This window comes from Oryzias melastigma, linkage group LG14 (assembly GCF_002922805.2).
Source record: "Oryzias melastigma strain HK-1 linkage group LG14, ASM292280v2, whole genome shotgun sequence".
In the NCBI taxonomy this organism is placed as follows: domain Eukaryota; kingdom Metazoa; phylum Chordata; class Actinopteri; order Beloniformes; family Adrianichthyidae; genus Oryzias; species Oryzias melastigma.
Window position 1 is genome coordinate 15,071,935 of NC_050525.1, and position 21,022 is coordinate 15,092,956.

At 39.7% G+C, this 21,022-nt stretch overlaps 1 protein-coding gene across 3 annotated transcripts in view; it reads right to left on the reverse strand.

Annotated features, from left to right (window-relative positions):
- Nucleotides 1-21,022, reverse strand: part of cadm2a (cell adhesion molecule 2a) — a 295,844-nt gene that overhangs the window by 36,275 nt on the left and 238,547 nt on the right. For all 3 annotated transcript variants that reach the window (XM_024265919.2, XM_024265918.2, XM_024265920.2), the window contains exons 4-5: nt 11,693-11,845; nt 6,807-6,944 (exon numbers count right to left, since the gene is read on the reverse strand). In XM_024265919.2, coding sequence (XP_024121687.1) covers nt 6,807-6,944; nt 11,693-11,845 — 291 coding nt within the window. The remainder of the gene's footprint in view (nt 1-6,806; nt 6,945-11,692; nt 11,846-21,022) is intronic.

Genomic DNA, 21,022 nt, shown 5'->3' on the forward strand with positions numbered 1-21,022 from the left:
GCGTGTGTAACAGGATAGAAAGGTTAAATATGTATTTTTGGGAGTGTGACTCGAGCATCTTTTATTCATGCCACTGTGACTTGCAGGAGCCATCTTGAAATTACATCTTTAATGGTCATTGATCTGCCTCTTCCCTGGGGGAGGGGCAGGTCATATGAATGTAATCCCAACACAGACTTTTTCTTTTTTTTGAGACATGAGCACAGCAAGATAGTCAAACATTGGCAAAGTGGCAGAAAAAGTCTTTCACTTTTAACTAGAAAACTTCTATGAATCCCCAAAACTTGGTTTTAATTCTGTGAGTGAAGGTTCTCAATTTATCCAAGCGACGTCTTGAAGTTGAGCATCTGGACTTAAAATCTTCTTTTATGATTTCTAATTATTTTTTTTTTTTGTGTACCAACATCAAGAATGCCATCGGGATCCTCTGCAGGCAGCTCCAAACCATAATTTGCCTTTTGTTCTGATCTCATTCACTATCCAGGACAATTGTCTATCTGATGTGCAGCAGAACTCACTGACTTTAACCCTTTGATTTTCTTTTGTCAACCATTTACGCAATTCCAGCAGCTTCTAAAGGAAAGAAAAGTGACTTTGTACTGATATGCAACACCTTACAGTAACGAAGAGCTTATGCAATTAACGTAAATTCCAACATTCGTTCCAATGTTAACCCTTTATCACCTGAGACGTCGCCGGCGACACCTTAATATCACGCTCTTTGACATATCGTCAGTCTTCTATCATGTATGCAATCAATGTATAACAGATGATTTTGATGTGGAGAAAAGTGTCTTTTCACATCAGCTTTACACCGACATGCAAAACATTTCTTATATTAAGTGTTTCTCCACAACAGAATAAGCTGATTTAGGTTGATTGCGGTAGCACAGGGGCCTCAAGCATATGGCCCGTGGGCCGAATACGGTCCGCCAGGTGGTTTAATCAAGCCCAGTCATGAAGAAAAAAATCATATAAGGATGTCGGGGGGGGCAAGTTTCTAGCCCATTCCTGTTGTAAGTTATGGTTCTTTAAAGAAGTGATCGCAATGCACAATTCCACCACTAGAGGAAGCAAAGGAAATGCAAGAGCAGCATAACAAGAGATCAAGAAATAAACAAATAAACAATGATTAGGCTATTAGTGTGGTTGAGGCATTTTATCCAGCTGAGAAAAAAAAAGCTACAGAAAACAAGGTGACCATAGGTTATTTTGCTATAATGTTACTGGTCCGGCCCATTTGAGATCAGACGGGTTGGATGTGGCCCCTGAACTAAAATGAGTTTGACATCTCTGTGTTAGTACTTCACAACTGTAAAGTGTTGCATATCAACGCAAGGCTGCTTTTCTCTATTTCAGAATCCACTGGAATTATGCTAATTTCGTAAACAGTTGAAGAGCTACGGCAGTTAAAGGAATGTCAACACCGTAGCTAAAGCGCTGGTGTTTAAGGGGTAAAGTGATAGAACCAGCAATAGAATAAGAACCGGATTTGTCTGCAGCAGAGGTTCAATGTCCTTGACAAGTTGAACGACCCACGGATCCGACTACAGCTGAATTTGAATGGAGTGTTTGGCCGCTATTCTCGTTTCCCCTTTTCGGAAACAGGAACACCTCATGACATAATGAAGCAATAACCTCCATAGTTTAGGTCAAAGAGTATTGCAATGCCAGCATCCCTCATTTTAAACAAATATTCATTTCATCTCCTTGGTAGCCGCCCAGCTCCTCCCAGGTTCAGCGGTGTGTAAACAACTCCTGCGCGTGGCGATATTGGAGAAGGTCTCCCTGGGTTACGGTGTGTAACTGAGATAGAAATATGATTACCAAGCAGGGACTATGGGGGAATCTCGGAGGACAGAGGGACCGACAAATAAGAATATCGGATTCCGTCGCACGCGCGTGCGGGTTTATGTCCTTACACGCGGGCTTGTCTGAGCCGTCTGCTTCATTCAGGGGCGACGGCAACAAAGACACACAGACGCTTAGCATAGGGTGTCTGTTCACTTCATGGGAATGGGTGACGGGGCTGCTCCAGTGGACTTGCTGGTAATATAATCTCGTCTGTTCCCCCAGATCCCACACCAATATGTCATCTATTCCCAGCATGGCTGCCCCACCATCAGATGACATTTCACACTCAACACACTCTGATCCTGTCAGAATGATGAACACTTGGAGCGCACTCCACACCCACCTGCATTCTCCAGCGCCTACTGTATATTAGCGTCCGTTCTGTTCGGTTGTAAACGCGAGCGACAGGCGGTTTACTGCTGACACGGCTTCATTTATGGAAACGCACGCCATCACACACGAATAAGCCATTTTCACATCCTAGATGTTGGACTGACTTTGACAAAAAAAAGTAATTCACACTTTCATGCTGCCAGAATATTAAAGGCAGATATGCATTTGTGGAGTGGCCAAAAGAGAAAATTATGAGGAAAATGTGGGTGTCAATCACAGCCCAGGGAGCAGAATATTATTTTTTCTTGAAACAAAGAAACAAATCGTCTAAAACAAGGACACAGCTAATTGTCTTTGTCAAGAAAGAGACACTTTCATCCAAGAAAATCTGGGATTCCTTTGGCTTTTCAGATACCTGTATGTACTCCAACGAGGTAAATAATTGCCCCAAATTACTAAATAAAAAACATATTTTTGAAAAAGCTCCTGGAGTGTTTCAAGAGAACATTCTGTGAAGTTACAAACTTTTGGCTCGATAGAACCAAACTTGTGAGAGTGTCTAAGCCAAGAAGACGTTCTCGGCAAGCCCTAACAAGCTCCAACAACACAGATCCAATTTAAATGAGCCAGTAATTAAAAGCAAAGATAACACTGATATGAGTTCCGACCCGCGTGAAGGGACATCATTGATCTAGTCTTATCTCCTCGCTTATCCGGAAACTGGAAATTAATGCCCGATCGGAGGCTGAGCTGTCTGGACTTAAGCCCGGATACAAAAGGTGCGAGCAGCAGACCTCCCCGAGAGAGACTTTGATTGAATCTGGGGAGGGCCAAACCCCGCTCCAATCCAAATTCCTACTGAGAACAAAAGTGGATCTAACAGCTATCATTCAACGTGACATTTGTATTATGCGTCAATCTTTCTTCTCTGGGGGGCAATTATCACGATTTGCTTTGGGAAAGTCAGGAGTCTATAGAGGTATTTGCACTTGTTTACCTCACACTGACATGTGATTGAGGCTTCATTCACATTGCCTGTAAGTCACGTCTCAAACCTGGTCCCGTCTTGTACTACAGTCGCAGATACTGTCCAGGTACTCTCTCTTAAGTTATGTTCACACTGGGTATGTGTTGTGGGTTCAAGAACCCGCTAAATGTGCATTAATTTGTCCTCCGTGATCAATTTCCAAATGATTAGCACATATGTAAAACAGAAAGGTATGTCACTTTCAAATCCGAGTCCTTGATTGGTCAAAGTAAATCTGGTTTGACTCAACATGCGTTTCATGTATCAGAACAGAAAAATACAGCTCTGTCACGCCTCTCCTTGGTCTACATGTCTCAGTGAAATACAGTGGTTCCACAAGTTAAAATGCACTGCCACTTTTCTTTCCATCAGGTTGGAGCAAAAAGGATCTGTAATCCAGGTGAAGTTAATAAAAAAATCTGAACCTACACCCTCCCTTTATATTCTGCAAGAACTTCAGAAAGGAGTCTGAAGTTAGGCTGAAACTTTCCTTCTCTGTACAGTGATTACCTTTTTATGTTCTCGCAGTTTCACAGATTCATTTCAAGTTTTTTTGTTTTGTTTTTTTAACAGTGGATTGCGTTCTGCACCCAGATCGGCTTTAGACCACGCGTCAAAGTCAAGGCCTTTTCTGGCCCGCCAGATCATTTTATATTTTTGTTAACAGCATGATGTTATCTTGCGCTGGTAACATAATGTAACACACTCTCATTTCCAAGTCTACACATATTGACGTTTGGGTAAGGACCCCTCCGAGACAAAAATTTACGATTTTGGTGTCCCGTCGTTTTTTGACGTCCAATTACATCAAGGCTCCCCAACCTCTGGGCCGCAAACCGGTACCATTCCGGTAGTGGACCGCACCAGTATCCTAATAGTCGGTCCCAGACGCGGATCAGACCAGGCAAGAGTTAGGGTACCAGTACTGGCTGCGTCCCGGAGTTCGGTCCACATTAAAAAGTTACGTTTTTAAAGTTTTACAAATTTAGTTCTAGTGCGTTCAATAAATATTTATCCTTTTCGGCGCGCGACAGAGAGAAAGTTACAGCCTTAAAACATCTTTAATGATAAATGTTAAAAAATAAAGATAAAATACCTAACAGATTTCACCTATTGTTTAGTAGATTATTTGTTTGTTTCAGTAATTCTCCATGGCTTTCAAGTGATAGGGGTGTGGATTCCCAACAAGCTCACTCCGGATTGGCGAGGGTGGTTGCCATAGAAACCTCAGCTTCCAACATAGCAACGTCTATATAATGAAAAATGGCGACTGAATTGATTTTATTTGGTTGGCGTCAAAATTAAGGCATTTTCTGTGAGTGATGTCACATAGAGTCAAATGTTAGGTCCACAACTCTTATTTGCTACTTGTTCTCAGGTTGTGTCAGCCTCACTCTTCCTTGACCATCACAACAAGTGGAGATAACGAGATTCTTTTCAGTAAAAAAATAAGAAAAAATCTTAGCTGAGTGCAGGTATCTAAATAGCAGAGACAAGTAGATGCTAAAACTCTGTCGACGTGCTTTTATTGTCACCATTGATTGGACAGAGGAGTCGTTGCAGCTCTGTTTATTTCGCAGTGATAAGGTAAGTTACTTGGACTGTGTAATATATATTCACTACAAAGATCGAAAACTTTGTTGGTCTGAATTAAGTCGAGTTGTAAAATAGTAGAAAGCCTAATTTAACTGATTGGCAAGATTTAGAAGTGAATTGCAGCTTCAGACTTTGATTAGAACTTTTGAAAACTGTCTTTACTTCAAGCCCCAACAAACATCTCCAGCAGTTTGCTAACTTTATATCATAACAAATGAAAAAATACGACACAACAGTTCAGTGGGGTTAACAGAGAGAAGGTTTTGTCGTCTGTGGCGGGCAAAGACAGTCGCAGTCATTAGTGGAAGCAGCAGCGAAACCAAACGAAATGCTTCGTTCTGATAATTACTCCACTATATAGGATCGGAGTGTGTTTGTTTCTGGGAAAAGAAGAGTGGAAAGTCTGGGAAGGCTTTAGCAGTTAAAGGATTACTTTAATTAGGAGGGAACATTATGCAGTTTAAGGTGGAACTTTGAAACACTTCAGGAAGGAGAGAAGATTTCATTTGTTTCAACTGGCAGCTGTGTCTGCTGCTGTCGCTAATGAGCACAGGAATACGGGAGATAGATAATAAACATGCAATCAGTTAGCTTTTTGATTTAAAAATAAATGTGCAAAAATAATGTTTCATAAACAATCCAATTTTTAATACATAAATATTTACAGAGTTTTTGGCAAAATTCAATCTTGATGGGAAGCCTCACGACTCCATGAAGCCTCATTGCTCCACAAAACCTTATGACTCAACAAAGCATCATGACTTCACAATGCCCAATAACTCCACAAAACCTCACAACTCCACACAACCTTATGACTCAACAAAGCCACACGACTACACAAAGCCTCACGACTCCAGGTAGCCTTGTAAATCCACAAAGTCTCAGGACTCCACAAAGTCTTTAGGACTCCACGAGGCTTCAGAACTACACAAAGCCTCATGACTCCATGTAATCTCACGACTCAACCAAGCCTGACCACTCCACCAAGCCTCACGACTCTAAGAAGAGTCAAGACTCCATGTAGCTTCATGACTTTACCAAGTCTTACAAGTCCACCAAGTCTCACAACTCTACCAAGCCACATAACTCTGCAAAGCCTCAGGACTGCATAAAGCCTCTGCACTTCATGAAGCATCAGGACTCTACAGAGCTTTAGGACTCCACGAAGCCTCAAGACTCAAGGTAACCTCACAACTCCACCAAGCCGGACAACTCCTTGAAGCCCTAGGACTCCACAAAGCCTCGGGACTGTGTAAAGTCTCCCAACTTCATAAAGTCTCAGGACTCTACAAAGCCTCAGGACTCCAGGTAGCTTCCTACGTCCACAAAGCCTTAGGACCACAAAGCCTCAGGACTCCACAAAGCCTGACGACTCCTTGAAGCCTCAGGACTCCACAAAGCCTCAGGACTCTGCAAGGATTCATGACTCCAATAAGCTTCACGTCTTTATCAAGCGTTTGTGCGTCATATGGACCAAAAAATAAGCAAAACCTGACTGCTTCCTATATTGACCCTAAAAGAGATTTAGCAGGTTTGGAAAAAGGATACATTGCTGTTTAGCCGTCATGGTCTGTGGAAAACGTGACAATTCATGGACAAAAATAGCCCCACGATTCAATGAACCCTCATAACTCTACGAAACCTCATGACTTAACAAAGCATCATGAATCCACGAGGCCTCAAGACTCCTCGAAACATCATGACTCTACGAAGCCTCTCGACTCTATGAAGCCCCATAACTCTATCAAGCATTTGTGCTTCATTTAGCCAGTTGGACTTTTAAACAAAGCAACAGCTGACTGCCTATTATGTTGACCCGGAAAGGGATTTAGCAGATTTGCAAAATTGATTGAATTTGGTTTAGCCATTATGGCAACAAATAGTTAAAGAAACTCTCTGTGTGATATCTGATATATTGACATTTTGCAGTATTTTTTCCAGTCTCTGTGCATCCAAAGCTGTGATCCATGTGAATGTAGACCTGGGTGTGACTCACCTTTGACCTCCTTCTCGTCCCTAAACCAGCGCAGGTCGGCAGCGGGCTTGCTGCCCTGAGTGATGCAGGTCAGCGTAATATAGTCCCCCTCCACGGCGGGCTTTTTCAGGCCGTTGATCTCTGGCTTCTCTGGCACTCCTACATGATTGAATGGAAATAATTCACAACAAAGCAGAGATTTACTCAGGCACATAATGGAGAAAGTTATTGCAGCAAGTAGGGAACAACCTCACACACACACACACATTTCTCATATTGGTTGAATCGGTGCGCTCAGACTGTTCCGATTGTCCTTTTCCCGCTTAAATCTTCCTCTGCTTCGACTCCATGAAAAATGTAACAGCCCTTTATCTACTGCGAGTTTCACGCAATTCCAGGTAATTTACCAACCTTAGCTGGAACAGCCTTCCTCTAATCGCCATGACAACAGCAAAAATAAAAAGCTGGAATGGCATCAATCAAAGCACAAAAGGTAGGAGAAAAAACCTGGCTTTGTCTGCGCGGGTGTACATTTGTTTAAGCAAGAGACCCGCGACCCTGGAAATGTAAATGACCGGCCTTCGCTCTAATGACTGTTTTAAGCCACTCGCGTCTGGCCTTTATTGTCGCCGAGCAGTGAGTCTGCCTGGGGGGGCTGAGTGACTGAAAGGTCTGTCAGTCAATGCCATTGACTTCCTGTTTCACTTCCTGCCTCACTACCTGCTGCAGAGTTGTTCAGGGTTAGAGAGCCTCCTGTTTTCTGCATTATGCAAATCCCGTTTCAAATGCACTTTTTTTGCAGATTGGTTCAGGGCAGAGTATGGAGAGGCATAACTAACCCGTCCATCATATACACAACTCAAGTGTGTGTGTTGAGGCTCCATAGCATTATTGTTTCCGTCGCTGAAGGAATAATGCCAGATCAAGGATGGTATTTGTGTTTAGACATCACAAGGCTGCAAAGCTTTAACCTCTTTCTTTGTTTCTGTCATTGTCCAAATGAAGACGTTGGCTCTTTTTGGAAGTGGGCGTGGCTAAAAGATAAAGCAAATGTCAGGATACGGTATTCGACTCCAATTGAGTGTCAAACTAGGTTTAATGGACAGAAATTGTCAACTTTTTTTACACTTTTAGTTTGTTTTGTATTGGATTGTATTGGATTGGATTGGATTGGATTGGATTGGATTGGATTGGATTGGATTGGATTGGATTGGATTGGATTGGATTGGATTGGATTGGATTAGATTAGATTAGATTAGATTAGATTAGATTAGATTAGATTAGATTAGATTAGATTAGATTAGATTAGATTAGATTAGATTAGATTAGGTCTGCCTCTATCCAACAGTGGCAGGGATAGGCTCCAGCATCCCAGTGACCCCAAAATGAATTTAACAGAATTGGAAAATAGATTAGATTAGATTAGATCAGATCAGATCACACAGACCCAACAGTGGCAAGGATTGGCTCCATCTTCCCTGTGACCCCAGAAGGAATTAAACAGGTTTGGAAACTGGATTATTAGATTAGATCAGATCAGATTAGATTAGAACTAGATTAGATCAGATCAGATCAGATTAGGCTCGTCTTCCTCCAATAGTAGCAGGGCCTCAGCATGCCTCAACATCCTTGTGACGCCAGAATCAACTAGTCAGGTTTGGAAAATGCTTGGAACCTTAATATAAAAGTTCCTTTAGTTTTTGATATAATTACAATAAAATGGAGTAATTGTGGTTATTCTGTAGAGCCATATTAGCTCCACAAATCTTTTTCTTTTTGTTTGTGGTAATATTTACCAGCCGGCTTTTATTTGTGCAGCAAATAATTTGTGCAGGAAGCCTAAATGTTTATTTTCTAAATGATTATTAATCGTGTTCATTTCCAGCTCCCGCTGTCAGATAAAGCCGTCCCCGATCGTTTGGTACGATTATTGAAGCCGTGTCTCTGTTTTCCTCGTGTGGGCCATTAACTATTGTTCAGTATTGCGTAATCATTTTCTCCGTATCTTCCCTGAGTGCTAGCCTTTAATGTCTCTCATTTTCCCAACGCTTGTTAACACAGAGAGTCAAGCTAATGGTCCTAGAGTGCTCTAACACATCTATTAACATTAGCCAAAAAAAAAAAAACTAATTGGAATTATAATAAGCACGCTAGCAGAAAATGAGACAATGTTTGTGCAGGGCGATGATCACAACACAAACACAGAGGGGGAGGGAGCATCATGGTATTAGGAGTCCACAGCTGCTCCAACAAGCCTTTATTGATCAGATAACAGACAGAACAGTAGAAAATGGGATTGAAAACCCATCTCAAGCTTCAGTGTTGGGTGCAAACTGTGACTGTTTCTGAGAACTGGACTGAGTGAGTGTGACGACACCCATAAAAAAATGATCTGCTTCCGGTTCGAACAAAATTAAGCCAATTTTGTCCCCGTTTTTCCACGATATGGACATTGCCAGACAATAAGCAGTGATTGGTCCGAGTCAATCAATGTTTACACCGGGGATGTGGTGTTTCCACTAGACTGTTTGTACTCGCTTCTAGAGGAGGTCCACCACTTACAGTTGGAAGAGACTTAGTGCGAAATGTTGAAGTGATGCAAATCTCGTGAATTGCTTCAGGCTTTTTCTTTCACAGATCTATTCCGGTGTATTAGAGCTTGGTGTCATATATTTCCAGCTGGTCGTTATTTTTTTAAATCAAACTTTTAAGAAAGGGTTCTGGAGCTTTTCTTTAAAAAATCATTAGATCCTTCTTTATCCACGTATCTTTATTCGTTGAAGCCTGTGAAACATGTCTATCTTTAATGCTGCAATCACAGCAGGGTGTAGAACAAGCTAGATAGTGCGTTAAAATTAAGTTCGTGAAGGCACTTTAAGCATACTTTTATGAAAAAACTCTTAGTATTTTGTGGTTATACTGGACTGTTGCTACCTGATACTAGCGCATGGCTTAATGTGAAATGTCTATGGTAAAAATATTACAAATCTTGGTCCAAGCTTTTCTTATGTTGTCATCCGTTTCTGCCAATCCACGGGTGGCTACAGTGACTACACCCCAACCGTCCCATTCTCTTTTTATGGACCTACAATGGATGGGGGCCCTCAAGAGGTCAGAACTGTATAATGGGTCCATTTAACGATGGAAACACTCAAAATACCGGATTGAACCGGACCGCTCAGTGGAAACGAGGCTAAACTGTAATAATGAATTTCTTCTCCATGATGAATTTTGAATCGGTTGTCACCAGCATAATTTAAAAGGTACGTCGTCCATTAACTCACTACCAAATCCGAGTCTCTGTTTGGTCTAAGTTCAATCTGGTTTAAACTTTAATGCACGTTCATTATGCGCAAATTTTGTACCCCCAAAACAAACGTAAGAACTTGTGTAGCAAGAGTTCTGAACCCCTTTGCTCAAAGTGTTAGGAGACGATTGATAAAAATTCCTAAGAGTTATTCTGGCCCGCAGCAGCAAACTACTGACTGCTAGGACCATATTGTTTTCGCTTTAATATTCTATCTTTCTGCACTTTTGAGCGAAAATTTCACCCCCGCCATTTGAACGCAAAGTGCCTCAAAATTTTATCACACCTAGGGAAAATTGAAAATGAATTTGCGCGTGACCCCCCCCCCCCCCCCCCAATCAATGACATCACGGTGAGCGCTCTTGTAATAAAAAATGAATGGCCCGAAAACCGCTTATGGGGCCAAAAAAATATTTTGAAATCGCTTCATCGCTTTGGTGGGGGGTCACGCACTACATGCTGAAAAATTATTTTTAAATTTGTGTAAGTGTGATAAAATGTGCAGAATATTAATGCAAAAACAATATGGTCCTTGCAGTCAGTAGACTGCTGCTGCGGGCCAGAATTATGTTGCGGGCCGAACAAGTAAATAAACATTTTTTGAACTCTCTAAAACCAATTTTTTAAAACCTTAACTTTTTAGCATAATTTTGAACTAGATATATAGCATTACCTGCGATAATGCTAGTGTGAATGCTGTAAGCTGAATCTGACCACAGGAGATGCTAGTGCTGATAGCTGAAGATGCTGAAAACACTAAAGCTAATAGCGAAAACCGTTGAAGTAGATAGCCAACAAAAAAAAAAATAGCTAAATGCCAAATTAGCCTAAAAAACAAACAAACAAAAAAATAAAACGTTGGTTAGTCAAAACAGCTAGCATGTAGCTGAAATATTAGCTAAACTTTAAAATAGCCTAAAAATACAGAAAAAAACCTAAATTATCCAAAACAGCTAGCGTGTAAATATTAGCCTAACTCAAAAACAGCCTAAAAACTTTTAAAAAGCCTAAATTAGCCAAAACAGTTAGCGTGTAGCTGAAATATTAGCTAAACTCCAGAAAACTAAAAAATCTTAGTAAATGCCAAAATAGTCCAAAAAGCCAGCAGAATGCCCCCCCCCCCCCAAAAAAAAACATAACTTTTTAACATGCATGAATAATAAAAAGGCAGGAATATTATTCCAGAATAAACAAACTTAAATCTGAAATAACTTTCAATATTTTATTTTCCATAATAATATATTTTGTCAATTTAGAAATAAGCGCAAGAAAACATCGGACCTTTAAAAACAATAAAATAAAATGATCTAGAGGGTCAGATATAATCACCCGGAGTGCCGTATCCAGCCCCCGGGCCTTGACTTTGTCATGTGCACGACAGAATAAATTATTATGAAAAAATGAGGATTAGCAAGAACATTAAAAATAGCTGTTTATGTCTTAATAGAAATCTAAAGGATGTTGGCTCCTTGGAGCCAACGTGTACTTCCTGTTTGGAACGTGAGGGGGGAGGGGTTGGTCGAATTCTCATAAACAGTCAATGGGTGCAAAACAAAAGCAAAAATGACCAAAAGACGCCGAGTCATGCATGTGCACTCACCCAGAACGGTCAGGTAGGCTCTGGCTGTTCTGACGGGCATGGTGAACAGGGAGCAGGTGTACATGCCCTCGTCGGACAGCGAGACGTCACTGATGCTGATGGTCAACTCCGACCACGACGCGTGCACTAGTTCAATCCTGTTGTCTCTCAAAGCTGCAGGCAGAAACCACAAAACATGGAAAAAGGAGTTAAATCCCCCAAAAATGTCTGATCCTCCTCTGTCTGACCAGAACTTAGCAAACTGTTCCATCGCTTTTTTTGGAAAAACAGAAGTTGAAAGAAAAGCATGAAGAAAAAACAACATAAAAATATATTTTTTTGGTATTTTTTTTTTAAAGGACAAACATAAAAATGTACTTTTGCCAAATAATTTCCCGCTAAACGTTCCAACCACATTACTCCTTCAGTTTTTGCTTCCTTATTATGGCTGCAGACATTAATTTATATGACAATGTAATCTGCCAGAGGACATAAAGAGAAAGAAATCAATACGGCAATAAAAGGCGCAGACAGAGAAGCCTAATGAGAATTTGGCAAGATGCTGGAGTTTAAATAGATCTGCTGAGATGAGATGCTGAGCTGAAAGCGACTCGGCGCTCTTTAAACCTGACATCACGCTTTGAGTGAAACACATTTTTAACAATACAGTGAAACCTTGATTCTGAAAGGACAAAATGTAGCTCTATAAAAAACGTTATTGTAGTAGTAGTTACTAAAAACATCACATAAATGAACTTTTAGGATCATCATTTTAAAAATTGTGTTGGTTGGAGGTGGTGGTATAGTGGTATGGGAAACAATTGTGAGCAAAGGTTTTGTGTTTTTTATGACTAACATGAAAATTAATTTATTTTCAACAAAAGAAGCACTAAATTCAACTTTCTGTGTGTTTTGGTTTTGACATTTAAGGTGGAGCCAGAGTATTCAGGTGCTCTGTTGACCTCATTCTTCTCCATCTGGTTCGTTCCACCTAAAGCCGCTGCTGACTCTGCTAAAAATGAACGTGTCATCTGTTATTTTTATTGGGTTGGAGCTAATCTTGTGAATTTGCAGTAAGCAGATAACGCTTGCAGGAAATTAACAAAATAACAGCATGAGAATCTAATCAGACATTAAAGGTTAACTCTGTTTCATTGACAAAACTTCATTGGAAGATAAGAAACGACAAATGATAGTCGCTGAACACAGTTACTAGTTTGATTATTCTAGCAAAAACATGTTTTTCTCGGACTGTGCTACTTCACAGAAAAATGCTTTCAAAAACAAAAAAATTGAGTTTTTTTGAACTGGTGAATCATTTTGCCTAATGAAGGAAAACACACATGATAAATATTAAGGGAACATAAAAAAACTTGAAACTTTTAGACTTTAAAAATATAACTTTTTAAAACACAAATATAAATAAAAACAAATAGATATTTTATTGCAGAATAAATCAACTTGAACCTTAAAAAAAATTCAATATTTTACTCTCCATAATAAAACATTCTGCTACAACTATACAAGTTAGAAATAAAGTAAACGTTAAAAGAGAAAAAACTTCACATTTCTTTTCTTGTATGTCATTTTTTATATAAAAAAATAAACATCAGGGCATTGATATGAATAATCATAATAATAATAATAATATAAAATGATCTGGAAGGTTTGATATAATTACCCCGGGGGCCAGATCTGGCCCTGGGGCCGTGACTTTGACCCATGCCATAAAGTGCCATGTTAAATGTTTTATTGCTGTCACAGGAACAACCTTCCATACATATTTTATCTTTCTTACTTTTTACAAATCGAAAGGAGGAGTGTCCATTATTTTCTACTTTTCATCGTATCTTCCTCTTTTTATTGACTAAATGACAGATGTGTACGCATGACCCCAACAGGGTTGGTGTAAATGATGCTCCATGCGAGCTCCACCGCGGTTTGAGAACATCTGACACTGTCAGACCTCGGTGAATTTCTCGCTGTGTTACCAAGAATGTTGAAATGCCACAGAGTGTGCCCTCTCATGTCGCTGGGCTTCCCAATGGATAGAACGCTTTGGTTTGTCGCTACCGCGCCAAACACCGTCAGTAAACGCTAACACAGTTGTAATCAGTTTGGCTGAACAACAGCTCAGTTCTCCTCACGTTGTTTTTGTCTTTCCTGGTTCTTCAGATTATCTTACATGGAGCCTGATATAGAGGCTGATATACTGTAAGCACATGACGTATCTTAGGATTCTCAGCCCCCATGGGCTCATGGGTAAACACAGATATGACTGCATGACCACCGAATCACTTTCAGTCAAATGAGCTGGCAGTTTGGGTAATGATGAATCCTGCCGTTGTGCTTTTGACGACGCACAGGTACGTTTGGATCCAAGCAACGTACAGCTTTGGTCTGCATGCGCCTCACTCTCCTCCGAGAACACGACTGCGGCGGCAGTCCGACCCGCCTGTTTGTCTCTTTTTAGCCGGACGAGAAACTACAAGCAGGGAAATGTCAAAAAACACATTTCCTGGCTCACTAAACACTGTCACCAAGCCCCGCCTCCACCCTCGCTGAACAACCCCCTCTGACGAGCAGCATGTGACAAATCCAGGAACTGGATGATTGTGTTTCACTTTTTTTTTTCTTTTTTTCCAATTTTCTGGATCAGATTTGATGATTCAGCAATCAGACAAAATGTTAAAGGTCATAAAAGGAAAGGGCAACACTTTATACAGAAAAATACAGAAAAGGCTCAAACAAAGAAACAGTGTAACGAAAAACCAAACCATTTTTTTGGGAACATTTTTTAAGCCAGTTTCTGGACTTGAGGATTAATTTGTGTTTTATTATGAAATCAAAATAATTAATAATATTTTTAATTATTTAAAACTAATATTTTACTTCAAGGCTGATTTGCTACACTCATAAATCTTTTTCTCTAACACTGATTGGTGAGTTTAAAAAGTAAGAATCAACTACAACATAGTTATTAATTTGTTCCAACTACAAAAAGTAAACCTTTTTGTGCCTTTATGCAAATGATCTGTCCTTAAAAACCTTCTCTTTTTAAAAAAAAACTAGTTTAAAAGCATTCTCATTGGTCTTTTAATTATAAAAGGATGTTTTTTTTTTAGCTAAAATACATAAAATTGTGTCTTTTTCTAGGACATAGTTTCTGCAGAGCGGCAGAAGATCATTAGAAATTCACCTGTGAATTGTGGGTGGGACTGAACCATGCCCTCCTTTCGCCTCCCTGTTGCTGAGAGCTTTCTGTTTACATGCTAGCTTACAGCCCCTCACACCCCTCACCTAACATTACTGGTGATACAAAAATGATGAGCAGTGTGTTAGCTATCCACCTGTACAGTTTAGAGACGGGGAAAACATGGACGTACATCATCTAGTCGTCTGCAAATGGATGCATCAGAGTGACGCTCTATATCACAAATACAACCTTTTTTTAAGCTGTTTTTGCAACAAGAAATAAAAAAAACCCTTATTTTCAAATAAATTTTAGATCATACGTTCATATTTTAAACAAAAAAATAATAATTTAAGGGAGGAAACAAGGGCAGCAAAACAAGCTTTGATTCCCCCACTTGTCCAGTTTTTAGGTCAATATTAGAATCACTGACAAAGACTATGAAATCTTAAATTTTTAAAAATCGTAAAGATAACATAAGCAGTTTTAACCCTTTAACACCTGAGGCGTTGCTGGTGACGCTTTAGCACAAAATCTTTTAAATATTGTAACTTTTCAAACAATCAACGTCATTCCAGCGGATTCTGAAGGAGAAAAGTGGCTCACGACGACGTGTTTTATATTTTTTTACGTGGTCTTCCACTCTGCTGTTCTTATTTGCCCCCCAATATAAAATGTTCTAGCTCCGCCCTTCTATTCGGTACTTAACAGCCAGAGAAAATGTATATATGTAAAGGAGACTTAAGTGGAATAAAAGTGAAAAATGATTTAAAAAATGTATACATTTCAGTTACTAAAAATATTATTTCTCTATTTTACTGTAGAACTAGATATTTTTTATTATTATTATTCACTATTATTCCCTCAGGAGGCAGTTCTTTCTAGAAACTTTTTGAAAAAGTGATTCCATTTTGCTTTATCCTCTTGTAAAACTTTACTGACAGAGAAATGACACACTGAGCAGAAAAAAAAGAATCAATTGCAAAAGCTCCATCTTCAGCAAAGGGCCGGCGTCCCTCTGCGTGTGTCATTGCATGTTAAGAACATGGAGTTGGCGGCGTGTGCGAGGGAGGGGGGAGGGGGGGCATTTAAGTGGCATTTTCTTAGCAGCGCCGACACGTTCCACCTCGAGACGTGACAATTGTTAGTCTGCCAGAGCACGGAGAGGCTGGCTTCAGAAGCTCGGCGGAAGCGGCGACATTTTCCATCTAATTACAAGTGCTGATGAATGTTGGCCCAGCGAGCCGCCCGCGCCGAGGCTTCCCCCGGCATAGCCAAGACCAATCACAGAACATTGTGTAAAGGAGCGTGACACCAAAAGCCACGAGGCCCTCTGTTCCAGAGCAAAAACGGACAGAAGAGGCGAGGGGGTGGGGGGTGAGGGTTGATATTCTTCCTTTAAATCGGACTGGGGGGGGGTGTTTGAAAGAGAGGCAGCAGCTGAGTTTAGCTCCACAAAAAGAGCTAAAGATGACTTTTATCCCTTTAAAGCAGCAGCAATGCTTTCATTTTTGACATTTACAGTGGCTGACAGTCTGACTGAAAAATGACTGAAACTCTGAAAGCAGATTAACTAAATGAAAAATTACTAACAATGACAAATCTGCATTATTTTAAAATGTAATTTTGCTAAATATTCCTGAAACAAGATTTAATTGCTTAAAATATATATATTTTTGCTTTTTAAAATTTTATTTTGAAAGGGCTTAATATGTTTAGGTATTTTAAACATTATCACAAAAAAGGTATTAGGCATAAATTAGTGCTGAATTCTGAAATAATAATAATAGTAATAATACTTTCATGAGATGTGTTAATTTACTATCTCAATACTACCTAACCCGCCAGGAAAACAATCCCCACTATTAACAAGTAATCAGGTAAAAATGTGTCATATGTTCACATTTTAATGAGATTAAAATGCAAATTCATTTGACATTCTTAAATCATTTTTTAAAAAGTTATATTTAGAATATATTTAGACCTCTGGGGTCAGCAAACTGATGTACTAGCATAAAGAAGAACTGCATTTCCAACTTTCACCAGAGGGGGAGTGATGAGCTTAAAATTTTGGGGGGGAAAGCAGAGGAAGAAACAATGCAAATCCAGTGGTTTTAAACATTAAGCCTTGACGTTCTTTGAATTACCATAACTCTTATCGTAAATCTTTAAATCATTTACGTAATTCTTCAGAAACAAATTAGTGCTATTATCCCACACATTCAAGTGAAGTGCTTATGCAATGGCCGACTGAATCTGACACGACAAAAAGGGGCTTTGCGTCGTGTCACTTCATTTTACTACTGTAAAGTGTTTGATTTTGGCGCAAAGCTATTTTTTTTCTCTGCACAAAAAAAATCCACTACAATTACATTACTAGCACAAACAGTTGAAGGCTTAAAGAACAACTTAAGTTAAAGTTAAGTGTTATTCAACTCAAGTATTAAAGGGTGAAGTCACGTTGGACCTGAAATACAGTGAAACAAACTAAAACATAATAGATTTTTGGACAAACTTGGTAAATTAGCACTAGGATAACCTGGAAAAACTGCATTTTGGGAAAGCTATTTATACTGTAGAAATTCTTGTAAGCCACAACGAAAGAAAAAAAAAATGGTGTCTTGTGTCTCAAAAAAAGCACAACTTTGTATGCTTATGCAACAGTCACAAATATGATTGCCACCATGTGATGTGGAGGCAACGGCAGAATCTTCCAGATTTTATACCGTCGCCCGATTTTTGGAAAAATCGTTGGTGTGGTCAAGAATGTAAATGGTGGCAGCCATCAGTCAGGTAAGGATGACATCATTACAAATTCAGGTGACACCTGGATCATCAGGCAGTAGCAGCTCTTATTGGACAATGTATAAATGTCTAAAATGAAATGCCACCGCGCAGCCACCTGCCAAATTTTGGGATATGTGACCGTAGTCTTATTTTGAATTTCTGCACATTTTGAATTTCTAGGTCAGTGTATTTGACATTGTTTTCCAAAATGAAATGATCTCTTCTGTGGTGCTCAAATCTTAGCGTTAACATCCACCAAACCTGCTGCTTGTCCATGTGTACAAACAAAACCACATGTTTGTGTACAGCTTCACCAAGACAGAAGCAACATCCAGCGCTATTTTCTGCAGCTTTAAGGTCGAACCAAACGGCAACAATCCTTCCCCCGTTTAGCCCGCCGTGTTTGTACATTTCATTTCATCCCTTTATTTCCTCTCCTCCGTCTTCTCGGTGCCCTTTTTTTTCCTCTTGGCTTTCCGCCGTCCTTCCCCTCCCTGTCCTTTCATCTATCCAGGGACAGTGTGTATTAGTACAGAACCGTGGCAGGTGTTTGCTCATTCAACTGACACACTTTTATAATGAGAAAAGTGCAAATTTTCACAATATACATTCGGCTGTCTGTGTCTCGATGTGGCTGTTCTCCTTTCCATGTCAACAACCCATCTGGGAACTTAAATATGTGTGCGCGTGAGTGTGTGTGTGTGTATGGGAGTGATAGTGCGAGAGCAAACAGAATTCGACGCCTGCTGAATAGCTTCATGTATATTCCGTATCGAAGCCGTTCCTCCACCTCTATTGCCCCTCATGCCTTTCTGAGGCAAAGCCGGGCTTTGTGGAATGTAAAATGGGCCATACTCCACAACGGTAAATGGCTTGTGGAGATTTTTTTTTTTTTTCCCGGTGACAGAAATGATTTTCTTTCAGTCTCCATCTGCCATGCTGAGTTCAGTGGGACACCGTCACCAGCCCTACTTCATTAAGTCCTTGTGAGAGGCAGGTCAGTGAGGAGACAGCTCTCGCCCATCAACTCTATTGTATTTTGCAGAGGAATACATTTTCCCCCTGCAGCTAAAAAAGTAGCAGAACAGCTGCCCCGGTCCATAAGGAGGAACATATTTTTCTGGGCACCTACTATATCTTATCCTTCACAATGACTTTGAGAAGCTTCTGGGGGGAAATGTGGGCATTTTTTTTTTTTTTTTTTTTTTTGGGCCCATCCTCATTTAAATACAGACCCATCCCCACAACATGTGTCTTTTTTCTAAACCCCCCTCAACTCTGCTCTTCTGAACTTCCATTCAAAGACGAGAAAAATACACCTCGTCTCCTATCAGATGGTAGCTTTTCTTATAAAGAAAAAGACGGTTAGAACACGGATCTGCTGTTTTTCTTTGAAGACGTCACCTTTCTGTCCCCCTACGACAAAAACAGAGATGATATTTCTTTGGCAGACATTTTTTTTCCTGATTTTTACAAGCACTAATGCCCCGCAGATTTTTTGTTTTACAATGTGAATACGAGCAAACCTCGCTTTTTTTTTTTTTTTTTGCATTAACAGGAAGCACAACATATTAAGGTGTACCATCAATGAATGGTCTATTTACAAATTAGTGTCAGTTAAAACCTAATTAACTCTTTCCTCTAACTTTAATATATATAATAACTGCATTCAGAATAATTCTGGAGCTGGAGTCACCAACCCTGGCCTTGAGGGCTACCGTCCTGCTTGTTTTGCATCCAGCACTGCTTCAGTAATTGCTGCTCACCTGGATCAGGTGTGTTCAGTCAATCAGAAGCTGGGCTGATTCAATCCAGCTAATCAGCATCTACTGAAGCTGGACGGTAGCCCTCAATGACCAGGGTTTGTGACCCCTGCTCCACAGCTTGTTTGTGAACATGCTACACATTAGCATATACACAATCGGCTACCCGTAACTTCAAACATTGTTCATGTTAAAAAAAGGCTACCACAAAAAAAAAATTGTAACTATAACTTTACTATTAATTTTGTTAGTAACATGTGAAAAAAAAAAAAAAAACTAAGTCACACACCACTTCGCGTTAGCCGCGTTAGCATATTTTCAGTAACACCTAAGATTGTTTCCAACATGTAAAAAACAGACATTAAAACCAACATTACTGTGACTCTAACACTCCAAACCTTAGTAACATTTAAAAAAATTGAAGTCAGACACGCGCCACGTTAGCATATTCACAACACCTGTAACTTTTTTTAGTTAGCAATATAAAAACCAGACTATAACTACTGAAACACATGTTCCTGTGATTATGCTAACTCCTAACCTTGTTAATAACATAAAAAAATCTAAGTCTCACACCACGTCATGTTAGCTGCATTAGTGTATTTTCAATAAATGCCTAAGATTGTCTGCAACACATAAAAACGTTGGTTTACCACAAAAACCAACATTACAGTGAAAACACTAAGTCACAACTTTGCTAGTAACACTAAAAAAACAGAGTCACAAACGCTACACGTTAGCCATGTTAGCATATTCACAATACCTGTAACTCTCAACCTTGTTTGCAAAATAAAAACCAGACTATAATAGCTAAAACAAAAGTAACTGTGACTATGCTAACTCCCACCGTCATTAGAAATACATGAAAAAAACACAGTTCGACACCGCTACACATTAGTTTTGTTAGTGTATTTAAAATAACAGCCAAAATTGTTTGCAACACGTTGAAAATGCGACTAATGTCGCTAAAATAGTAAGTAGCATGTAAAGTCCAACATGCTACACGTTAGCCACATTAGCATATTTACAACACATAGAACTAACAACCTTGTTTGTAAATATTAAAAAAAAGACTAATACCGCTAAAACAAACACTACTGTGAGTATGCTAACTCTCAACCTTGTCAGTAACGTAAAAATAAAACACAGTCTGACATCGCTACACGTTAGCCGTGTTAGCTTATTCATAATAACACTCAAACTTGTTCACAAATTGTAAAAAACAGGCCGACATTGAGACATAGAGCGCTGGGTGCTTCTAAAAAGTGCTTCAACATCAGTAAACACAACTAGAATTAAACCATAAGGCGCTTAGTATTATTATGTTGTTTAAAAAAAAAAAAACTTTGAAGTGCGCCTTATAGTGCAGAAAATACGGAAATCGAAAGCTTAAGGTTACAACAAAACACAGGCGCAAGCAGAAAGAAGCAGGAAAGAATAAGCTCAAGGTCATAGAGGGGAAAAAAAAGGAAGTTTTACACCATTTAGAGTTGAAGACTGTTCCTTGGAGCTCTCAAGCAGCGCCTCCTTAATTCTGCACCTTTAGACCGTATTCTACTCCTCCCTTCCCCCTCCTTTTCTTTCCTCCTTCCTACCATGTTTTATGGT